Source organism: Poecilia reticulata, chromosome 7, assembly GCF_904066995.2.
Source record: "Poecilia reticulata chromosome 7, P_reticulata-male-v2, whole genome shotgun sequence".
NCBI classification, from domain to species: Eukaryota; Metazoa; Chordata; class Actinopteri; order Cyprinodontiformes; family Poeciliidae; genus Poecilia; species Poecilia reticulata.
The window spans coordinates 6,874,174-6,891,570 of NC_088836.1; the positions used below are offsets into that span (position 1 = coordinate 6,874,174).

General features: G+C 43.3%; 1 protein-coding gene across 6 annotated transcripts in view; it reads right to left on the bottom strand.

The window, feature by feature from the left end:
- prkcz (protein kinase C, zeta) overlaps positions 1–17,397 on the bottom strand; it is a 97,566-nt gene that overhangs the window by 3,194 nt on the left and 76,975 nt on the right. For all 6 annotated transcript variants that reach the window (XM_008412928.3, XM_008412926.3, XM_008412925.3 and 3 more), the window contains one exon: positions 8,302–8,417. In XM_008412928.3, coding sequence (XP_008411150.1) covers positions 8,302–8,417 — 116 coding nt within the window. The remainder of the gene's footprint in view (positions 1–8,301; positions 8,418–17,397) is intronic.

Below are 17,397 nucleotides of genomic sequence, written 5' to 3' on the forward strand. Positions count from 1 at the left end.
CTTTATAGTTGGGATATGAATAATAAAATGTAATTTCTAAGCTTTCTTGACCTTTAATGTGATATTTATCTTGAACGATTTCCCTGAAAACTCTGCTAGGGACAAAATCCAATACGTTATGGCAGGCAGCATTCAACTCACCAAAGTGGTAATATTTACTGTTCTACTTTATAAAAGTTCTCTAAATCAGTCATACTGGGAGAAGGTCTCAGGTTCAATATCAGGAGATGTTTGAAATTTTATCAAATTCAGTTCTGAACTCTGGCTCGGTCATTTAAAACTTCCTTCGTCATTTTTGTTCATTTGACTGTATGCCTGGACTCGCTATGGAGCAGCAAAATGAAATCAAACTTTACATTTCTAGAACTGCTCATAATTTCATCCACCTTAACAAAACCCTGGTTTGATTAGAAGCAAGGGCATGTTGCTGTCACCACGGAGACAGTGTCTTTGGTCACCACAAACTACCAAACTACCTTTTTTTTTTTTTTTAAACCGGGTTCTGAATACTGGTTTCATGTTTCCATGGAGCCATGATGACATCATAGCTCCGCCTCTCTCTATCCCTGCATGCACCTCGCTCTCTCAAACAACAAACGCGCTGTCGTCTACTCCTGCCACAATAATCAATAAATCAATTAATCGCATGATAAATCAAAATAAGCTCAATGATTTCCGTTGACATGATTTTTTATCGTTTATCTCTTTTTTTCTCTCTTTCTACCAAAAACTGGAAGATAAAAGTCTTAAGTTTGGTGATTTGGTGTCAACTATCCCTTCTATTGAAGGACAATTTTGTTTACAAAGACTTTATAGTAAATTTTATTTGTTGTTTTATTTATTTTGGATATTTAAAATGTCTTCCAGTTCCAGTGTCAAAATGTTCATAAAGTTTACTGATCTTTTAGAATGTGCTCTTGAATTATTATTTTGCCATTACCATCATATTACTTAAAAATGGTCTCAAAACAACAATGTTATCGTTTATTGCAATAACTTCTGGGACAATTTATCGTCCAGCAAAATTTGTTATCGTGACAGGTCTAGTGTCGTCCTGTGTTTCCTGTGTCCATCTCTGGCGCCACCGAATGGCCCGGCGTGTCTCTAACGATCAAACCTTGACGGAAACATTTCTAACATTTTGTTTATTACTGTAATCCCAATAGCTTGTTGACTCTTTGTCATCATAAGGGGGAGTTTTCCTCATTGCTGCTCACCCCTTCGGGAGCATATAGACTGCAGGCAGATCTTCGTTTCACTGTTACAAACTCCATTCACATTCTGGATTCACCAAATCAAAGGAGAAGCCAAACTGCTTTGAAACTGACGGCAACAACTTCATAATGGTGCTTGATTTGCGGCGCAGGTGTTACCCTGAACAAGCCGCTCTTCTTTATCGTCTCTCAGCATCTGCGTGCGGTTTGAGCCTGTACCTGCTCTGCTGCACCCTAATGGGCCCATTCTTTCAGCTCACTTCAGAACAAAAAGCCATAAATTTCCTCCTCAGGCAGCAAAATAAAAAGCAATCTTTTTTTTTGTTGTTGTTTTTTTTTTGAGAATATTTCTGCTAACAACAAAAGCGTCATCGCAGGTAAATGAAGTGGAACCCCATAAATAGAGAGTGAGGAGTAGCAGAGTAAAAATAAATGGACTCCCTTAGCAACGCTGCTGCTTTCTTCTTCTGTAGCAACAGGCTGTTTACTCATCTGTGTGTGTGCTGGGGGGCTTGGGGGGGTCGAAGGAGAGACGAAACCCAAAAAGGAGGCCTCCTGCTAGAAAGGCTGGGAGGTTTTCTCCCTGCAGACACTGAACGGGGGGCGGGGGCTTTGAAGTTAAAACAAAAGGTGCGCTGAGTGGTCCACCAGGTGGGTGGGAGTCTCCCGTTAAGGGCCACCAGCGGCGTCCAACAGGTTGCCCGTCCCACCCACACGGAGCACCGGGACAAGTGAATAAAACACTACAGTGTCTTTCCTCGAGTGTGCCGAGTGGAATATTGATGAAGCAAATATTTTTCTTCCGTCTGATCTCGTGTGAAGTGCCGCGAGCGTAGGAGGAGGTCAACCAGCGAGACAACAATTGGATTTAGAACACGGAGGAAGTTTCTGAAAGGCAGAGAGACGGAGCAACGGAGAGGGACACAAAGCAGAGAGGAGACGCTCTGGGAGGGGACCAAAACAAACACTGCATTCTTCTCTTCCAGGCCAGGAGGAGCTGAAAGCATTACCAGATGCAGAGAGAGGAGCGCGCTGAGGGAGGGAGGGAGGGAGGGAGGAGGACCGGGGAGGCTGGACGCCACTCAAACCAACACTTTACGGCGTAAACTCAGAGTGACCGTGGGACAGACTGTAGCGTGGAGGCGAGCACAATCACACGAGTCTGAGCAGTTTTACCAAACACTACCATCAGATTTGCTTCCTAGAGACGCAAAACTTTTCATTTGAGACGGTTTTATTTTAGTTGTTTACAACAAAGGCCATTGTCTAATAAAGAAAAGGTCAGGTTTTAGGGGTTAGACTATTCTCTGGATCTTTACTAATGATGGAAGACAGATGTTTTTCCTGCTACGATGTTAACACCTCATTACAAAAATGACCACAGGAGGATTTTTCCCCAGAGGGGAAAAACTCCACAGCACTTCCACATGTTGGACTTTTCACTGCATCCGCCGGTGTTCTCTCAGTGATGAGGGATTGCTGAGTCAAAGTGAAACGGAGTGATGTATGGGAATAGTTGGGAATGGATCTGAACAGAAGGAACAGTTCAACCCGGTTAGGAGCAGTTGGGAATGGTTTGGGACGGTTTGGAATGATACTAACAGTATGCAATGGATCAGACTAGTCGGGAACAGTCGGGAGTGGTTTGGAATGGTTTGGGACAATAGTAATGGTTCGGAACAGTTCAGAGCAGTTGGTAACAGTTGAACCAGTTCAGAAGGATTTTGAACAGTTGAGAATGGCTCATGATGGTTTGGAAAGGTTTAGAATGGCTGGGAACAGTTCAAAATGGTTCAGAACAGATTGTAATGATTTGAAGCGAGTTGGAACGGTTCAGAACCTGTCAGGAGGACAGCGGGGGTCAGCCTGCTCTTTAAAACATGGCTGCAGCTCATTTAGATGGGCATACAAATTAAACTATCAACACATGTCATTCAGATTGAGGTCTAGACTTTTACTAGGCCACTGCAGCACAGATTTTAATTTTGTCCATTCTAGTGTAGATTTGCTGGGGGGAGGACTCTAACACCCAGCCAGTCATCTGAGGCCTGTAGAGTCTGATCTAGTTTCTCTGAGCGCTGCCTGTTCTCAACCTGCTGTTAAGAAATCACCTCATAGGTTTTCCTTCTAAAGAACTGTGCTCATTGAATAAACCTTCTCTGGTTGATGGCAGGAACAGTTGTTTCTTTAGGATCACTGCTCATGTGTCTCCTACTTGACATCGTGTTCACAACACACACACACACACTTTAGCGTGGCTATCTTTGTGGGGACTTTCCATTGACTTCCATTCATTTCTACAGCCTAAACCTTACCCCTATCCTAACCCTATCCCTAACCTAAACTCAATTCACACCTAAATCTAACCCCTGACCCCAAAACAGCGTTTCCCCTTGTGGAGACCAGGCTTCAGTCCCCACAAGAAGCAGTGGGTCCCCACAATGCAGTGTGTGTCGGGAAAATGGTCCCCACAAGGTATTACAAACAAACGCATACACACACACACACGCACGCACGCGCACACACACACACACGCGCACACGCACACACACACACACACACACAGAGAGAGAACGTACTGCTGCTCCAGAGAGGCAAACTGCCCACATCCCTGCTGTTACTCAGGCCTTCTCACTCGCTGATGATTCAGCAAGAAAATCAATTCCACATTATTAGCAGCATGGGCTCTCCGCTTTCTCTCTTACCTCTATGGAAGCAGTAAAGGTGACCCATCGGCAGTAATGGATCGATATATTACAAAAGGCAGCAGTTTCTCAAACGCTCCGATCATTAAGACTTCACGTTGTTTGTTGGATCCAGGTCATAAAAGCCAGCAATAAGCTCAGACATGGATCAGGATTGGGTTACACAATCTGAGAAAAACATCCTAGAGGAACGGTAGGAGATTTACCGCCACCCCCAGCCGTACATATGGATCAGTCAGGAAACCCGGAGGAACATTCCTGCTGATAAAACCTTCGACTAGAGATGGCCAACCTGAACATGTTGACCAACTGCTGGACTGCAGTGCAAAACTTTTCACAGATGAGTTCCTGTTGATCGTAAAACGGTGTGAACACAACAGGCTCCTAAAGACTCTCCTGGGACTTCTTGAGGTGAGAACAGACTGTAACATGCTGCAAAATAAGAAGAATGGATGGACGGAAGGAGGGCTGGGGGAGGAGGCGGGTAACTGGCAGACTGACCATCAGTGAGCAGCGATGACCCTCACTATTGCTACCTGTCACACACGTCACCTGGACCAGGGACAGAGGACACAAAATGTGCTTTCCTTGGCCGTAGCTGAGACAGCTATTTTCTCCCAGACAGAGATGGCACAAAGACCCCTCCGCCATCTCCCCCACCCCACCATGCAGGCGTGGGCCCCCAGCAATCCTGGCTTTTAATGTAGCAATGTAAATCTCTAACATGGAGGGCTTACACTCCTCTCTCCCCACACAGCTTTCACTTTTCTTTCTTCTCGTGCCAAGCCCATCATGAGTGGGAGCGAGAGGAGACTGAAGTGCTTTTTGCATCACCCCCCTCCTGGCGGGAGTGGGCGACGCCAGCCCCTCTCCTTGGTAACAGAGGGAAGAGAAAGGGAAGGGGAGACAAAGTGCGAGACGCAGGAAAAGATGCGTGGGTCTTTCTTTTATTTTCTCCTTTTTTTTTGTTAATTTGTCTTTCATACGCAGGAGAGCAGAGAGGCATTCTGGGGGATGTGACGCTCATGTGACTCCATCAAACAGCCTCCGCCTGAGACGGTGCTGCAGGCCACCCTGTCCTGCTCCGTCTTCTGATGCGTTGTTTGAGGCCGCGCGAATGTCTCCACTCCTGAACCAAAAGGCGCTCCACACCCACCCACCCACACAGGTCTGTGACATACTCCCCTTATCACACCCTGTCACAACGAGGGGCGGAGCTTCACCCTGCTGCAGCGTTTTAATGAGCTCTGCTCTGAAGTCTGACAAGCAAAGCGGCACCTTCAGACTGAAGGAGACGCGGTGTGACATTAGTTCAGTGCCACCTCACAGGACCGGAGGAAGTTCATGTTGCTCCAGCTGAAGGTGAACATAATGAGGATCCAGGATGGGCAGGTGGGGGCAGCATGTCTGGCAGGCTGCGATTCTACAGGTCAGAGATCTGAACAGTGATGTTCATATCTCAAATATGATGCTGCGAGGCTTAAACAGACCTAAATACTGAAACTGAAAATAATCTGGCATCAATCTACACATCTATTGTCTTCCTATGAAGAGAAGACAAACAGCAGAAATCGGCAGTAATCTGATCAGCCTACAGACTCCTGCAGAGTCGTCCCGTCTTTGGTACTAGCAGACTATGAGTTAGCGCTAGAGTTTATTCAAATCAAAATACTTTATTGACCCGTTGTCTCAGACTGAGGTCAGGATGCTGCAGCAGGTTTTCGTCCTGGGTGTTTCGTCAGCATAAAGCAGCTGGAAGATCAGAAATGAGGCCAGAAAGTTCTGTTAGTAAGAACATCAGGAGGCAGAAGACTGGGACCAGCTCTGAGATGAGAACAAGTCCAAGAGTCAAAAACCTCAACAGGTTCTAGAACCGCTACAGTCCCGTTCTTTCTAGATGTTCACAGTCCTACAGAATATATGTTTCAACAACACAGAGTTTCATTCCTGTTTAATATTAAACTGTCAAGCCTTATTAAAATGTCCATTTCTTCCTGCTTATGAGAGGCCTGTTTTTTTTAAAGTGTATTATACGTAGCGGGTATTGAATTTTCAGTTCGTCTGTTTTTGAGCAGCTGCTTTGTTCAGAGATTGATGGAAAAAAAACAAAAACTGTCCAATAAATGCTTTGCAGGAGAAGTTTAAATGCTGGAGCCTGAACAATCAATCCTGCATGGATTTATAGAAAAATCTTGTCTAACAAAAGCCTGGTATCTATTGGCAGGCCTTATTAAAGGCGTATGGAAGCTGTTTCTAATGGCACAGAGGAAAACAGGCCGAGCTTGTGTCTTCGTGCTGCGTCTGCAGACGATCCCCAGCAGCAGAGCGCGACTCGTGTCTGTTGTCGTGCCAGATATCCTCAGCCTCTTTTCTCTCAAAGTCGAATCTAAAACAAGAGCTCCTGTCAGGCCCTAAAAGCTCCATGCTGGTGTTAATCAAGACAATGTCCCTGATGGATAAAGACATCAGCCTGAGAACCCCGTGGGGGATGTTTTGCTGTATTTGATGAGAAGGTCCTGTGGGAAGATGGAACAGCATGCAGGCGTGAAGGTAGGACAAGGAGGGGCTTCTCCGTGTTCACCACGGATAGAGGGAACATGTTCCCCCACCACCGCCTATGAAGCCCCCTCTTTCTCCCTCCCAGACTATGTATGTTTGCTGTTGTTAACAGAAAGTATTCATCATCTTTGTTCTTGTCTAAAGGGGGACGTTTTACCCGACAGGAACACTGTGACATGTCCAAATGATGTGTTGCAGCAATACGTGTTGCTATGGTAACAATGATGTAGAGCTTCACAGTGAGACCTGGATAAACATGGATTCCATCCATCCATCCAAAAGTTGGTAAAAGAAAGTGCTCTGGTGGGATTCCAGAAATCGAGTGAACCGGTTTAAGTGAGGAGAATTGTCCAGGATGAGTTGGAGGAAGATGGCGTCTCTGATCTACCACCAGTGTTGTCTTGTCTTGTGTTTGAATGAGAATATCCCTGAAGGAGCTACTGCCTCCATTAATCCTTTACTTTTTCTTTTTTTAGAAGAAACTCCAGGATTGGTGCTCCTGTGTTTTTATAGTTTGTGCTCAAACCCCCCTGCTGACACTGAGCCAGGTTCTGGTTCTGCTGGAGGTTTCTTCCCGTTAAACTGGAGCCATTCCTACCCACTGTTGCCACATGCATGCTCATCATTGCTGTAAAGCAAACCACTGAATGAAACCGACTGCCCGCAGTAAGGTGGAGTTTTTAAAACAATAACTGCCTCAACTAGACTGCTTATCGAACTAAAACCAAATTGAAAAATCTGTAAGTGACTTCATATGTTTATATCATTGGACTTATTTGATTACATACTTCTGTACATGAACAGCTTCTATCTGCCTTGCAAAGTGCCTTAAGATGAAATTTTTTGTCAATCGGCACCATTTAAATAAAGTGAACTGAAGTCTTCCTGGTGTCAGTAAATGGCGCTTTGACAGGGAATGACTGAAAGATATAAACTGAATAACTTCTTCATGCAGATAATCCATAAATATGTTGCTGTATAGACCTATTAATCCCCCTCTCACACACTAATTGGATCTATAGACTATAAAATGATTAAAACAGACATATTCTTCTGAAATGTTTCTGCCCCCAGTTCTGTAGGTACAGTGTATGAGCTCTGGCCTTCAGTCTCTATACCTTCTCCTTCCAACCACGGTAGCAAGTAGCTACAGGTGTGCTAACAGCACAGGCTGCTTCGAATATAGAAAACTGTTGTCAGCTGACATGCTTAAAATCAATCATTTATTTCAGACAAAAACTGACTTAATTCTCTTTTAAAAGAGTCTCCCATTAAACAGGTTGTCCTACTGGGCTGCTATCCGGCCAAGCATTCATTCATTTCTGACAGCTAAAGCAGGAAAATATGCAAAAGACAGCATTTTGATGACGAATTTAGTCATATTAAAATTCAGTTATTTAGTTAAAGTGACCAGGAGAGAAATGTATGAAAATAAATGGCCCGAATGGCACAATCAGTATGGTAACTGCAGCACTTGACCTTTATTTTTTCCACTGCATCACATACAAGCATGATGAATTCATGCAAAGTAGTTCATGCAGGGACTGTGGGAGAAACTGAACTCATTCATTACTTTAGCGGGGAATAAAACTTTAGTAAAGTTTTTTTTTTTCTTTACTAAACCTGCTTTTTATCTTTACTCAGGTTATCTTAGTCAAAAAGTAACGTCTGTTAGATGACAGGTAACATTTCAGTGCAACAAATTGCAAAGAACAAATACGCAAGGGGGAGCAAATACTTTTTCACGGCATTAATTAGAACTACAGACACTTCATATGAGCAGAGAAGAAGTAGAGAAGGAGTAGAGAAGGATCAGTACTCACTCGTCGTCTGGTGTTAGCTGCACTGGTTCGTTGGTAAACTGCGTGTCAAAATTTTCCAGGCCGTACTCATCAGAGATTTGAGGTTTGAAGGGCGCCGTCATCTCCTTCTTTTCCAGCTGAAGAAAAACAAACCCATTAACATGTGTCATTGCCGTGTGCCACAACAGTTTTCCTCTCCAGAACTACGAAGTGGTGGCCATGGAGAGAAGAACAAACAGCCTGTGTCAAAACACAGCTAATGACCGTATTGATTTGTTCTTAATACGCTGTTTGTTTTTGGTCTTCCTCTGTTTTTCCTGCGCTGCCGTTTTGAAAGTTTTCAGTCGAGTTTTAGAGTCTGGCGACGTGCTGTGAGCCGGGTCGGTCCCAGAGGCATATGGCTTCGGACGCGTGTTTGAAAGGTTTCAATGTTTTTGTCCCTGTAGCTCCGTCTCTCTGCTACGCACTGCACTGTCGCTAACGCTGGCTCTGTGTGACAGATCGCTGCTGCATGGCAGAGAACATGATGCAACCACGGGCCACTGTCGCCACATGCTCATTCAACAGGAAGTCAGCGACTTGATTTAATCTGCTGGATTTGACTTTGAAATTATATGTACGGTTTAAATGGACTACAAATTTCTGAATAAAGAGGAATTTTTAAAAATGTTTTATTTGTTTTGCAAACTGCCTCGAGGAAATAGTTGTTGCAAACTGGAACAATTTGTTATTATTGTGCTTTACATGTGTCATGTCTCTGGCATTTCAGGCATATCATACTGAGAAGAAGGTTGTTTACAAGAGTCAGGGGCAGATATTCTCTATAAAAATGACATCTTAAGTCCACATCCTAATTGTCTGATAAACTTTACTAAATCCAGACTGACCGTTGGAGTGGTGAGGATGGTGGAAGGTCCCAGCAGCCCCAGGGAACAGAGGCACAGGGTGCTGATCCACCCCGACCCAGACACACCACCATGAAGGTTAAGGATAGTCAGTATGGCAACCAGGGATGGCGGATAAACAGCTTCACTTGAACGGTTTAGTTCCGTCTCCACCGTTAGTATGCTGAGCAGCACATACGTGAGCATAACTGACAACATTAAGACCCTCCTCTTGGCCCTGACTGTTCCTGAGTGGGGGTGGTGCATTTCTTCAGACAGCAATAATCGCACTGGGGGGAGGTAGAGGAGCTTCATGTTTTCACAGATAATCTGTCTCATATTATACTGTTACAACATTGTAACAGTTTTAACAAGTATAAATTCCCAAATGTGAGATTTTTATCTGGCTTTTATCTTATGATTTATAAATTCACATGAATTCATATTTGGAGACTGTATCAATGACCATATATTCATACTTAATAGCTACGAAAGCCTGTCACACTTTTTACTTTCTTATTAGGAAAAGATATTGCAACCTATATTGTAACCTCTTTCTGTATTTCAATACGACCACGTGTCCAGGGGATTGTGGGTAAATTTAATCCATGTGTCACATTCACACAGTGGACTGAGCTGCTGTTGTTGTTTTCCTTCAGAAAACTACTACAGTGAGTATATCACTGATGGAAATGTGAAGGATCCCCCCTTATTCTATACCAGGGGTCCCCAAACTTTTTCCTGTGAGGGCCACATAACTTTTCCCTTCTCTGGTGGGGGCCGGAGTCAGTTTGTAACAGAAAAAGTGTGACGATTGCAGGAGTGCCTAAATGTCAAAATGTATTGTTTTCCAGAAAGCAGAATCTAATAACTCTCTCTGGGTTCTTAACAGAAAAAATCCAGGAAATAAATAATGACACTATTTATGAAATAAATACCGTATTTCTGGACTATAAGCCTCAGATATCTCTGCCGCTCCAGGTTTTCCACAACGATGCAGCAGCAGCAGAGGGGGGCGGACACCCAAAATTTGAGTCATAACAGGTCAATTGAATATCACATTTATTACGGTTGAAAAAGAAAAAGTTGCCAAGTTTAGATTTAACTGAACTGATTACGGTAGTTTCCGAACGGTAACTGTAACAATAAAATGCTGATCCTTCTGCTACTAGCATGTGCTAAATGCAAATGGGCGTTTTCTTCTTCTTGGTTTTCTTTTTCTTCTTCTTTTTTTCCTTTTCTTCTTCTTTAGATTTCAACGGCAGCTTGCATCCATTATTGTTGCACTACTGCCATCTATTGGATCCTAATATCTATACCTCAAATTTTCATAATGATCCCAGTATTATTTAAAAAAACTAAAAATCTTCTTTTCCCCCTCAATGCTATTTAACTGATCAACAACATTCTCAAATTTCAATTCCCTATTAAAACCTAATTCCGTTTTAATGGGCGCTTTCTTCGGTGATTTCCAATTTTGACTTCCAGTGATTCACTTCCTGCTAAAGAGCCCCCTGGTGGTTGAAGAAAAATCCACATACAAGCCGCACTGGGCTATAAGCCGCATGGTTCATAGCGGCAAATAGTTCAGAAAATACGGTATATGAAAAAAAATCTAAATGCTCTCTGGTGTTGTTCAGGGGGCCGGACCAAATGTGGAGGCGGGCCGGATCTGGTTCGCGGGCCGTAGTTTGGGGACCACTGTTCTACACACTCGATGCTTGTTAATCTTCTTTTTGCCTAGTGCTGAAATAGTCCCAGAAATATTTGTCCTTCATTTCTCTCGTCAGAACTCATCGTGTTTTTCCCACCTTGGAAGTTTTGTGACAGATTGTCCTGGCCCTCTGCTGATAAAGCAGAGACTCAAAGCCTCTGTGTGATTGTCAACTTCTCTAAAAAAAAAAGAGAGTGGAAGCGTTACTGTTGCCGCATCCGCAGTGAACACATGTTTTGTGTTTGACCCGAGACACGTCTGAGGAAAGGAAAATACCCCTGCACATGTTAGGTGATTAAGCAAACAGCGAGCCCAAAAATAAATACTGTTCTGTTCAGTCCACCTGGTCCTTTCCACATGCGGCGAAAACGGGGGGATTCTTTTTGCGGCAGTGACGGCGAGAGGATAGAAAAACAACAAAATGCTGAATGTAGAGGCAGCAGAATAATTGAGCTGGAGTGATTCAGCTGGGAAACATTTTTGTCTGCTGTGTTTCCATGGTTTCACATCAGTAACTCACCCTTTTAAATATGAGGCTGAGGACATTTTCCTAGAACACAAACAGGTACAATGTTTCCTTCTTCATGCGGTTTGGGAGGGTGTAAGTCTTAGCAGGCAGACTAAACCTGACTGGACATTTGTTTTAGCTTATTTTGGTAATGATCGGGTGAGGGGGTTGTCTTGTCTTATCAGTTAATGCTCACTGGAGGTTCTTTAAAAATGCCATTAATGGCAAAAGCAGAAGATTACATGTTGATCATATCAAAAAGCACAAAATAATCTTTGCGGCGCTAAATTCAGCAAGTGAGTCAATGCTCACTGTTGCAAATAATCATAAAGTCTGTGCACATCACAGCAGAAGTGTGCAACAGATATTCAGGTCGTCTGTGCAAACCTCAATTCAACAAGGCCAAAAGCAGAAAGCAAAGCTGGATGTCCTTCAAGCCCTGGAGCAACACTTGACAGGAAGCGGTTGGTTAATACATGAACATGGATCGAGTTAAGCTCAGAGAGCACTGCGAGCCAACAGTTACCCCCCGCATCCACAAACAGAACCCAGGACCGACCTACATACAAGAACTACCGAGTCCTCTGGACTCCAGCTCCTCACAGAGGGAAAGAAAAACTGCAGATGTGGACACATTAGTTAAAGCACCATGCAGTTACCTGTTCACTGTCGCCATGTGCTTCCTCAGGGGGAAGAATGACTTTGTTCAGTGGGCTGGGCTTCTTTACAAACATTACTTTGATCACTCTTGTGTTGCATTTAAAATATGATTAGGTGGTGGTCGTTTCAACTCGGTCCTGTTCGTCTATATCAGCCTTGTGTAAAGTATGAGCTCCAGTCCAGGTCTGGCTCCAGCTGCCACCCAGAAAATTGGACCAAGTAAAGTGAGAACTTTTGTATTTTGCACATCTGATCTAACAAAACTTGGTGTTATAAGAATCCAAGCTTCACAGAAGCCGTGACTCATTGAAAGAGAAGTGAAAAGGTCAGTCTTTTTGTGATGTCTCTTGTTTGGGCCTATAGTTGAGTGAGAGAGGCCTGAACACAGCAGCTCACTGCAGCGCTGCCCATCAACTACAATCTGACCTACAAAGCAAAGGGATTCACTTAGGAAGCTTTCCTCACACAAACATAATTGGGATTGGTGTAAAAAGAAGACAATGTAGGAGTTCAATTACCAACATACAGTAAGTGTGCCAACAGAGATAGGAGGCATTGAATGTTTTTATAACACTCAGTGTGTACTATACTAATAGGGGTCTCCAGAGAAAGCCCCTACTAGTTTATGTAAAGCACTTTGAACTGCCTTGTTCTTGAAAATGTGCTGCATAAATAAAATGACCTTATGTTACCTACAACAGCAAAGATCTTCCAGTGAGCGAGAGACTTTCTCTAGCTGCTTGTGCCAAGTCACTTCCAGTTATTCCTTGTTGTGTGATGAGTTAAGGACTAGAGCAAGACTCAGGTCTGTAGGGTACAAGTCTAAGTTAGGTGAGAAATCTTATTTTTGCGACTTAAACGCGACTCATGTCGGCGTTTAAAACTTGAGTCACCATCTGTGCTGAATCCTAATATAACCCCTGGTGCTGATAAAGCTGTTTTTTTGTTTTGTTTTGTTTTGTTTGTTTGAACATGATCTGTTGAACTGTCACTACACAGAGACGCTGTGCTGCAGATGAAGTCATTCCCACTTCACTGTTACTGACAGCAGTAGTGCAGAGAGACTGACTGTTCTGTCATTAAAACGACGGGTGGCAAATAAAGGTTGGGGGCACAAAGGGTTGTCATATTCTACTGCAGGCACAAACAAACATGTCTAGAAAAGGTCTGGAAATATCTTTATAGGCTTATGTTTATTTTAACTACACCATTCTGTTATCGGCAGCTGAGCAGATACTTTTTTTGTGTGTGTGTGTCTCAGCTCGTCTGGAGGGAACGTTTCAGGCCAAGTCATCAGAAGGCAGTTTGTACTAGTTAGCACACATGTGGGTTAATGGGAACCTCTTTCTGATTTCATTCATTTTGTTAATGAACTCACTTGTGGGCCGGACTGAAATCAACATGATCAGCAGGCATAATGTAGTTGGTACCAATGTGCCTCAGATCATCATCATCTGGTGGCAGAAACCTTAATTATACTGTCAATTTAACCATCTGAAAATAATCGTTTACGTTTATTTTTACCTTGAAATTGATCTCTTATTGAGGGCGGCATTCTCCCTCAGAGTCTACTATGCCGTTACATTTCTATGTGGTTGTCATGGGCTACATTATGGTAGCCCAGGATGGAAAAACTCATTAAATCTGATGAATAGGCCTGTATAGCATTCTAAATTTCATGTAAGTGTTAATTTCTACTATTGCTGATTAAGCTTTTTATAACATGAGTGATACCTTCCACCCAGCCCCCATGCACACACACGCACAAACACACACACACACCAAAGAACCAGATAAGGTTAAAGTAGAAGTCTATGACTTCAAATTACATCTCAGACTCGCCTCCCAGCTCTGGACATCTAGCACAGAACCCAGCCTAGTTAAGCAGCCGCCTAGCTTCTTCTGATTTTATTTTTCAGATCCTCACAGATAATGTTGGAAGTGCAACCTGTGTTTGCTCAGGAATGGAGTGCTGGCTGGATTTGGGGTTTTTAACAGGCTGCTCAAGCTAAAAATACATAGAGGCAATATTTAATCTAAGAATGGAAATGATTTTTGTTACTGTAGTCAGTGTTTGTGAATGAGTGGAGATCACATTTGAGAACTTAGAAGCAAATGGTGCTGTTTATGCAGAAGGTGACGCCAGCACTCTGAATGTACTTCTACAGGGATGATGCTGACTGCTCGCACCTACACCAATTCAAATCAACCAAACTCTTCAAAAAAACAACCTGTGATGTTTTTTTTGTTTTTTTTTTTGACAACACAGACAGGGCTTTGGTAGTTTCCTTTAATACTGTTTTAATCTTAAAACTAATCAGTTTGTGGCCCTGCTCTGAAAAACAAAATCCTCCTTATTTTAGCTGAGCATCGTTAGGCAATCTTTTTAATCCTGTGAGTTCCAGTAGAGCGTTGGATTGTGGATTCTAATGCTTCAATACTTATCACCTCTTTCATGTTCCTCCAGTCTCTTTCTGTCCTCCTTTTATTTGTTAATTTCTTTTTCAGCTTCTCCTACCTACGCTCCTGTCAGTTCCCCCCCCTCGTATCCTGTCCTCAGCTTCCTCCTCTCTGCTCGTGTCTGCCTCGCTCGTTTTCAATTCTTTAATCTCTCCACATCCCAGTCTCTCTGATGTGTTGTCAGGCAGGAAGGTGCTAATGGCCCAGCGCATATAACACTGAGCCCAGAGCTGCACTGAAAGCACTGAAGAGTCCATCAGGCCGCACACACACACACACCAGACACTCTCAGAAGACAACAGCCACCGTGTGTCTGTGTGTGCGTGTGTGTGTGTTTTCCAAAAGCATTGATGCAACAGTTGGCTCAATCTAAGGCAGGTGACTCAGAACACACTACAGTTTACTCTACAGCATCAATGAATCAGACGCCCTGAGTGGTGCTTTAGTACATCTCCACATGAAGGAGTTTAAAACGAGAGAGAGAAATAAAGAGTAAGAGAGAGAGAGAGAACTTGTACATGCAACATATAAAGTCTAAAAACATGTTTAACCAACAAAGGAAAGTCTTTTTTGTGAAGTAAGGACATTTCCCTAGTTCTCACTTTATGCTGCGCTCCACTTTTAGCCTTACAAGTTTGGTGTGAACAAAGTTTTGGCTGATGATATGCTAATGAGGCATCATTAGCGTATGCATAAATACAGTTAATGTACTGAAATGAATGGAAGTCAATGCAAAGTCTTCGATAGGAGTACAAGAGCATGTGTGCATGTGTGTGTGTTTTCTCACTGCAGTCAGGGGGGTGAAATCTTTTTAAAATATCAGAAAAAATAGATTTTGTTGTTCGATGCAAAACATTATGTATCAAATGAAACATTCCTTGCACCTCAGCATGTTCACGTCCACTACTGGGGCGGTTACCGTAATCCTATAACAGATACTGAAACAGAACCGCTTTTTGTTTCCCAAAGTAGGAATGTCATTTTTGGTGTGAAAGTGCTATGTTTAGCCTCGTCTGGGTTAATGCTGTTTAACGATGCCTCGGCAGCTTGTTCATCCCGCTTCCTGCTCAGATGTTCTCTCAGTGCCACTGAGAAATACCATCCAGCTTACGAGTTTCTACTCCGAGCTCATCACCCTGACAGTGCTCCGGCAGTAAGGGAGGGAGAATAACAGCGAGCGGCAGGTAAATGATGTTCAAACGTGTCATCGTTTCACAGAGAGAAGCCGCCGCCCCCTCAGGAAATGTCTGATGAATATTAATATGCGGTAACAGCAGTCGTGGCGTGCCAAGCCTGCTAGGTACAGAGACAGAGACGGGTTCTTGGTTTAAGGCCACAGAGTGTCGCTTCTCTACTTCTCCCAGCTTCGTCAACCTGCTTCCCGCTGCAGTGTGCGTGTCTGTGTGTGTGTTGGTGCTGGGCTGAGGGGGACTCCCAGGAACCAGCACTAAGGCACAACTCATTAAGACACAAACAATCAATTTTCTGTTTTTATGACCTGCTGCTCTGCTTTATTGTCCCATGGGAACACTGAAGCAATGAAGTTGGAGAAAGAGGCCGAGTTATTCCTGAACACAGAGCTGGTCATGTTTTGTGTTCTTTAGCTTTTTTACACAGCGCTGCACTAAAGTTGGATCTAATCCCAAATCCTTTCAAGCAGCCAGACGTTTAAAGTCCTGCAGGTTTTCTGCTTTTTGGTGGTCTAAGTTTTGGTTATATTAAGACTGCAGAATATCCCTTTTTTTTTAAGGTGATGTTTTTAGCTCAATCACTGTTGACCTACAATAAGTGAGGCAGAAAAGTTGATGTTAGCTCTGGTTAAAAGAGGCATATTTCATGCTGCTGGAAATCCCCCCAGTGGAAAAAAATCAAACCTGCTGCTGCTCTGTCTCTTCAGAGTCATTCCTGCAGCCAACATCTGCACAGCAAACAGCTGCAGCGCTCATCTAATGTTCCAACATGAAAGTAGAAATAAACAAGGCGACCTTAAATGCTCCTTTTGAAATTTGGATTCGGAATCTCCAATGACTTGACACTGTTTAGTAAGCAAAGTAATGACGCATAGAAACACTGACATGTGACTCAAGATGCCTTCTGACCACAGTTATCCTGAATCGACAAAAGATTCCTGAAAAGGTTCATGCTTTGAACGCAGCTGCTTTCCATCACTTATCAGTTGGCAAACAGACACGTACCGATACCAAGATCAGCTTTTTTATTGCTTTATTTCTACTAGGTGACCTTCTGTGTGTGCTAACAGGCGTCTTTAAATGAAATTTACTACTATTATTAGAGCTGGGTTTTAACTTGTTCATTTAGACTAGTTAATTAAATCGGTTTCAACATGTTGAAAATGTTGATGCAATCAATCGGGGGTTTTTTTGGACTTACATAGGTCCCTGTATTATAATATGTTGCGTGTTTCTGGTGCACAAGCTACAGCCACGCACAATGGAAATGGACGACAGAGCTGCCTCTCTTGCAGCCCCAGTGTGCGTTCGTTTCTGCTTCTAAAACGACGTGAAGCAGAACTGAATACTGGAAAACATTACTGCTGTGTTCAAGTCGTACAAAATTGGGCAGAGGATCGCCGCAGTAATTCAAGCCACGCATAGCATTTCAATTGCTAAACACGCTTCAGCAGCACAGACGTCCCCAACACCAATGTCAGCATCCACAGTCCGTTCGTTTGTCCATCCATCTTCTTGGGCCACTTGGGTGTTCCTCTGGATCTCCACATTTCTATAGAAGCTCCATGAACAATCATTGCTTCCTGAAACACTAGAACGATGGGTAACACTTTATTTGAAGGGGGGTGAATAAGACTGACATGACACTGTCATAAACATGACATAACACTTGTCATGAACATGAATAAGCCTTCATGAATA